At 43.9% G+C, this 6,998-nt stretch overlaps 1 protein-coding gene across 1 annotated transcript; it reads left to right on the forward strand.

The window, feature by feature from the left end:
* The first annotated feature begins 244 nt into the window (after positions 1 to 244).
* LOC109770463 (protein S-acyltransferase 21) lies at positions 245 to 6,585 on the forward strand. The gene is made up of 10 exons (XM_020329164.4): positions 245 to 524; positions 2,370 to 2,483; positions 2,576 to 2,678; positions 2,749 to 2,948; positions 3,849 to 3,917; positions 4,022 to 4,093; positions 4,182 to 4,310; positions 4,873 to 4,953; positions 5,044 to 5,235; positions 5,550 to 6,585. The coding sequence occupies exons 1-10, from the start codon at positions 480 to 482 to the stop codon at positions 6,387 to 6,389; spliced, it is 1,845 nt and encodes a 614-aa protein (XP_020184753.1). The 5' UTR covers positions 245 to 479; the 3' UTR covers positions 6,390 to 6,585.
* The last annotated feature ends 413 nt before the right edge of the window (positions 6,586 to 6,998 follow it).

Here is a 6,998-nt window from a genome sequence, read left to right on the forward strand (position 1 = left end):
CGCCTGGCCGATCGTACGGTGCGCAGGGTCACCGAGGCCGCTTGCCGGTCGACCGACGCAGACCATCGGCATAGGAACTCATGTCACTGGACGGCCCACTTCAAATTAAGTTCGGAAGCAAAGAAATATTTCCAGTCCACGCAGGTGGACGCAGGCGACGAGAGCAGAGGACGACGGCCCAGGAAAAGACCGCCCCCCCCCCCCCCCCCCCCCCCCCTCCTCCCAGTAAAAAATTCCACTACCGCCGTCGCCACGCACACCCACTTCACCACGCCTTCCTTCCTCCTCTTCCCCTCCCTCTCTCCCCTCTCTCTCCCCCGGCGCAGCGCAGGCCGAGAGGTGCCGTACCGTACGGGGCGCTAGGGTTTACTCCGTGCGGCTCGGGATCTCGCGCCCCCCCAATGCAGTCCCCGCCGCCGCCGCAGCCGCGTCGCTGATCCCGTGGCCGCTCGCCCCGCCTCCGCCGCGGCAGCGCCGCCATGGCGCGGCGCCACGGGTGGCAGCTCCCCGCCCACACCCTGCAGGTCCGCTCGCCTTCGCCCTTCTTTTATGTTCGCCTGTGCTCGAACGCGCAATGTGCCTCCGGATCTCTCCGCCGGGGGACCGGAATTGTTTTCGCTTCGGCGCTTCCGAGGCCGAGAGCCGCGCGTTGTGGCGTTTGAAAGTCTCCCGGTGCTACGCGCCCACGATGCTAGCGACTAGCGGGTTTAGGTTAGCATGAGTGGTAAATTACTGATGCGTGTAGTTCGTTTTGATCTGATGCGTTCCCTCACTTTTCGGTCCATTCTTAGTATTATTCTGTAATTATGTGTGTCTGATGTGATGGACTGATGAATTACCTTTACCTGCATTCTTTTGGGTGCTACTGCGCGACTTTACTCTGTACTGTGTATGTTGGCCATTTCTGCTGTTCCGACGCGAAGTGGTGCATGGATTTGATTTTCTTAGGTTTCCCTTGATGCCATGTTACCCGAATTTCATGCGGTGCTTCGTTCTGATCTCATCTGGCATTTTTCTCTGCAGACAATTAAACTGGTGCGAGTATGTTTCTGCTCTAATCTGGCATTTTTCTCTGCAGACAATTAAACTGTTATTTTTTTGTTGGTTTCCTCTTGGTCTCTTCTGTTCTTTGTCTTCGATGTGATGGGGGATTCTGGCCTTGGAGTTTTGGACTTGGAGTTTCGCGGCTTTGGCCGCCGCCGCCAACTCTGTTTGTTTTCTTGTCTCCTTCCTGTTTGCGCAACCAACTCGCTTTAATTAGTTGTGCAATTACAGGCTAACTACGAACTGTGTGAGTGAGTTCCTTCCACTCGAATGCGGAACTTTAGTTTGTTTAGTCCTTTGTGTGTTGTCCTCGTGGTATGGGTGCATCCGTGTTCAAAATGACGGGTTTTCAGTTCAATGGCGTTCACCTTGCTGTCCTGTACTGACGTAGTATCCCAGCTTAATTGTATGCTGGTCCTGGCTAAACACATTGTATCTGAGGGAAGTGGCCTATCATTTTAAAGTGTGAGCTGTGTAATAAGAGCTTAGTAGTCAACTGAATTAGCGAGTATTTCATAACTAACAGTTAGATATTTTCAACTGATTTTTGGCTTATGACCTGAGTTATGGAGGATACGACGCTTGGTCTATGCATCTGGTCCTGTCAAGCGTATCCTCTCTTTACTTGAGAACATCCAGTTAGTAATGACTCTCTGGTACATGTACAGACCGAATCACCCTGCTTACCTTCATCTGATCGTCTTATCTCCCCTTCCTCATTAAATTTAAGATAGCAGTTTAAAAGATCAAGCAAACAGGCAAAGGTCTTTTTATCTTTGATCTTGTACTTCACAAGAGATCTGCAATAGCTGAGCAAGCGTGTTAACTGGTTATCTTGTGTAAAATATTAAAAAATTCACATGTAAATTTGACAGTTTTATGAACTTGAAATGCTCATTATTTATGAAAAACCTAGGGTTAGGAGGCCTTAGTTCGCTTTCAGCTTTTTGCGGAGGTTTTGGTCTTGCTTTTCTGCTCAAATTGTGGCGTCTTGGTTGGATTTACACTTCCTTCTATGCTGCTGTCACCACAAACTACAAGCTGTTTGATTTTTTGGAACAAGTACACTCCCGACTCCCCAGGTCATTACTCATTAGTCAGATTAAGGCTGATGCTGTTTTTGTCTTGTCTAGTTTTAGCTCTAGTGTTGTTTGTCAGTGTTCGGTTCAGGTTATGTTTGGTTGGTTGTGACCTGTGTTTTGTTGTCGATCATTCGGTCGTTGGTTTCATGTACTGAACACTCTTTCTTCTTCTATAAATGTTCACATGCAGTTCTCCTTCATGGTTCGGAAAAAAAAATTGAATGGTGTTTTTGTTTCTGGCAGGTGGTTGCTATAACAGTGTTCTTCTTGCTCTGTATAGCATTCTATGCTTTCTTGTCTCCGTTTCTTGGGAAGGACTTGTATCAGTATATTGCAATCGGTGTTTATAGTTTTCTGGTAAGGTTCCACTTCCTCTATTTTCATGCATGGATTGAATCCTGGAATATATTTCATTTGATATGGCTCTTGTATCTCTTTCTGTTTATCAGGCCTTATCGGTACTGATTCTATATGCTAGATGTACTGCTATTGATCCTGCTGACCCTGGCATCCTGATTAGCGTCAATGGTGCACTAATCTATAAATCAGAAGGTATGTCCTGATACCTGATGAAACTGCTATTGAAGTTCAAATCCTAATACATCATTCTTTTGATTAAAAGCAAACGTAGACACTCAAGAAGAAGCTGGCAAATCAGGATTGGAAGCCAACGAGGAAATCAGAAAGCATAGATCATGTTTAGGAACTGGTTGTTTTTGTTGTGCTATTTTTAAGAAAGAGGATTGTCGCAAAGAAGATGAAGCTTACCAACAAGAAAATTATGCCGAGGAGGCACTCTTTTGCACCCTTTGCAACACAGAGGTACCCAGCAAGCAGAATATATCATACTCAAGAGTTCGGACTTCGGATGCGTTTTATTCTTTTGTTATAGCCATGGTAGTTCTGAAAAATGGATGCAATGCAGATGCTTGCATCCATTAATTACAATTTACCTGTTTCTTGAGTCCACATCTATTTTACATGAATTTAAATGCTATAACTGATATATTACAGCAGATGTTAAAGAAATCTGGTATAAAATATATTATTGTTTATCTGTGTGTCACTTGAAAAATTTGTCCATGTGCAGCATAATGTTTACTCCCTCCGTTCCAAAATAAGTGCCGATGTTTTAGTTCAAATTTGAACTAAAACAAAACAACGGCACTTATTTTGGAACGGAGGGAGCAGTATTTAGGCACTTCTAAGACTTTTGGGAACAGGCAATACACAGGGTTTAAGGAGGGACTCCTTTGTGATATACTTTCTGTAATAGGTTAGGTGCATCTGCCTTTGTCGTGTACGCAGACACAGTTGACATGATGATATAGAGACGTAAATGCCCAACACAAATCAGCTAAGTTAGCGTCGATGCAGTAGCTTGCAAAAGAAATCCACAAGGATGATTAAGGAAGGATGCATGCATGAGATAATTCCATAAATCCTGTTCCTGTTGAAAATAAGACGGCCGTAAAGAAGCAAAGAGGAGTGAGGCAAAAGGACAATGTTTGGAGATTAGATCTGTTATAGTTATTGGCAGCTACAATTTATTCTGTCTTACTATTTATCTGTTTTTGTGCTTCTGCAACATTGATAGATTCGGAGTAGAACATTTTATGTCTGCTTGCAACATTAATAGAGTCCTTTCTGTTTACGCAAATGTGCTGTTATTCTTAACTTCTATTCGTATTGAAATGCCCTTTCCTTTGTGTATTGATGCAGGTGCGAAAAAATAGTAAACATTGTCGGAGCTGTGACAAGTGTGTTGATGGTTTTGATCATCATTGTCGGGTAGGTGCCATGGTGAAGATTATGTAGTTCATTCAGTCTTTCTACCCTTTCTCCACAGTTTGTTGGTGGATTTTCTGCTCTCTTATTTGACCTTTTTGATGCAGTGGCTGAACAATTGTGTTGGAAGGAGAAATTATATGACTTTTTTGTGCCTTATGGCTGTGAGTCTTGCTTGGGTATGTAGAATTACCATAGGAGTGTGAAATTTGATGTCCTGAAAGCATTTTCCATGTTTCTAATTGTACATTTTCGTTATGCATAAAGCTTGCGGTTGAATGTGGAGTTGGTATTGCTGTGTTTGTACGTTGCTTCACTGATAAAGCAGCAATTGAACAACAAATAGGGGAAAAGCTGGGCTATGGTCTTTCACGAGCGCCCTTTGCAGTCATTGTGGTAAGTGTTAACGCCTTTTTCTTATCTTGTTTTGAGGCATATAGCTGTACATTTGGATGTCACCGTAAGTACTTTAAAATATCCATATTCATTGTGCGATCTTTGTAAGGTGCAGAATCAAATCAGTGGTATGTGGTGTAGTATTGCTGTTGATATGAGGCAGGGTATTGACTTAGTACGAACACTTGAACATAATTTAATTTTATTACACGAGGACAGAACAGAGTTTCTAACTTTGTGCAGCAGCAGTAGAACATAAACGCTGCCACTGCTGCAAATTAAAGTAGTAACTTGGCCTTTTTGCCCCAAACGATTAATTTATGATCACAATGACATCATTTTGCATGGTTAGTACTGTTTGAATTATGTATACTGACATCTATTTGGCCATACAGTACAGTACTTTAAATTGAGCTAGTTACCCTTCAAGCAATAATAACTTGTAATCGATCATCGCATTGAAGTATATAACACCATAAGCTAGTCATATGATAGTCAGGCACTGTATTAGAGTATATAACATGGCTAGCTCAATCTTAACTCAATACATCCTTGACTTCAGGCCTTGAGTACAGCTCTTGCTGTGCTTGCTTCAGTGCCCCTGGGGGAGTTGTTCTTCTTCCATATGCTATTAATCAAGAAGGTTCGTCACTTTGCTATTCTTTGTCAATACTGTACTATCATTTTTGCAAGGAATTGATTATGATATCGCATTGTTACAACTATTTCTCAGGGCATCACAACTTATGAATATGTTGTGGCAATGAGGGCTCAGAGTGAACCTCCTGGTCTCTCTGTCAATGATGAGCAGCAAAGCTTGCCATCTTCTCCCATGAGTTCTGCACCAACTGCTTTCAGCGGGAGCTCGTTTGCACGGCACTACAAAGGTGCATGGTGCACTCCACCACGCATCTTTGTTGACCAGGTGTGTTTCTTATCCAGTGATACTTCTACCCTTCTAGGTCGTATCAACTGTCCGTAGTTTGCTAAACAAAATCAACTTTCCATAGAGTGAACTGTCTGGTGTTCATGTTTCTCTCACTGGAAGCACATCAATTTGCTGTGCTGTTTACTTTTCCAATGATGGGGCTATGCTTTCCACTTTAATAAATCTTATCAGAAACCTGCACTGTTATGTGCAAGATGTGTTCTGTCCATCATAATCGTTTTCATTTCGAAGTAGAAATTTGTCTCCTACTTCTTTGGCCTATATTTAAAATTGTCTGTATCACATCACAGGATGAAATCATTCCACACTTGGGACCTGGGCGATTGCCTTCAACTGTTGATCCTGATAGCACAGACCCGGTCGAAAGAGCCAAACAACACGCCAAGCGCCAAGTTCGCATTAACCCATGGAAGCTGGCAAAACTTGATTCAAACGAGGCCATGAAAGCAGCAGCAAAAGCCAGAGCCTCTTCATCCGTGCTGAAACCAATCAATAGCCGTTCCCAGTATGATGCCGACCAGTGCTCCAGCGATAACCTCAGCTGCAGAAGCAGTGTCATGAGTGCTGATACCAACAACCACATCGACACTCGGTCTGGCAGGAATGCTCCGTACAGGTCCCCTTATCCACCCAGTATAGCAAGTGCAGATGACATTGAGCTGTACCCTCAGACACCCAGCAGCTTCCAGAGCAACTCACGGACTCCGACGCCTATTGCAGAGCACCATCCCTCAAAGCATTTCAACCCAATCTATCAGACATCAGCAAACAGGTCCCCATTCTCAGCCAAAGGAAATGAAGCGGCCATACCAGAAGCCAACAACGCAAGGAGGTTTAGTGCGCCGAACACAGATAGATCTCCTCGGTCATCGGTTTACTGGGATCAGGAAGCTGGCCGGTTCATGTCTGCGCAGGCAAACCAGGTACCGAGCTCTCGGGTAACCCGGCCCGACCTTCTGTACACTGGTCAGTCTATATTCTTCGGTGGACCTCTGATGGCAGATTCTGCGACCAGAAGTTTCAGAGACCCTGGCGGCTCGAGCCAGCGCTCCGGTGTGTCTCGGCCTCACCAGCTCCCCGTGTTCATTCCCGCTGATCCCCATAAAGATCACCTCCCCAAGTTGCCGTGAAATGAACTGTTTTCGGAGTATCCGCGTGAAGCACCTGTTTCTCTGCTTCATGGTGGCATGATGCAATGTATAGTCCTCAGTTCTTGCATCAGACATTGTAGGTTATGATTTTGTGTCAGCTAGGTGGAAATTGAAATTAATTTAGTAACGATTTTAATACGGAATCATGAAGTCTCTTTTGTTTATCAAGGAAAAAGATGTCTGAGCAGTTGGATGAGAAGGGGATAATCGGATGAGGGTGTTGGTGAGGGGATAAGGATGTTATGCGTGTTAGATACACCTGGTCGGTTGGCCCCAAATGTTAATCCGATTACTACCAGAAATGTCTAGAGTCTGAAATATCAACAACCCTTTTTTCCTTTCTGGTCATCTTCGATGGATCATTAACCTTTTTATCAGATTTGCTAACTCTTAGTTGCCTGAAATTTCAGTCACCTAAAGTTGCATCTTGTTTAGATTTTTTTAGGGGGCATCTTGTTTAGGTGGAACCTGTACTTTCCTAAGTGGCTTGAATGTTTAGTCACCTAAAGTTCCACCTTGGCTAGCCTAAACTTGTGCTTATTTTATTGGATTGGGGCTAATTCCTACGGAGTAGTTGTCTAAATTTTT

This window comes from Aegilops tauschii, chromosome 2 (assembly GCF_002575655.3).
Source record: "Aegilops tauschii subsp. strangulata cultivar AL8/78 chromosome 2, Aet v6.0, whole genome shotgun sequence".
In the NCBI taxonomy this organism is placed as follows: domain Eukaryota; kingdom Viridiplantae; phylum Streptophyta; class Magnoliopsida; order Poales; family Poaceae; genus Aegilops; species Aegilops tauschii.

Excerpts from the sequence above, each read along its gene's own strand:
- LOC109770463 (XM_020329164.4), top strand. The coding sequence starts at position 480 with ATGGCGCGGCGCCACGGGTGGCAGCTCCCCGCCCACACCCTGCAG. Across the intron at positions 2,484-2,575 it reads TCGGTGTTTATAGTTTTCTG|GCCTTATCGGTACTGATTCT; the intron begins GTAAGGTTCCAC and ends TCTGTTTATCAG. Across the intron at positions 4,954-5,043 it reads ATATGCTATTAATCAAGAAG|GGCATCACAACTTATGAATA; the intron begins GTTCGTCACTTT and ends ACTATTTCTCAG.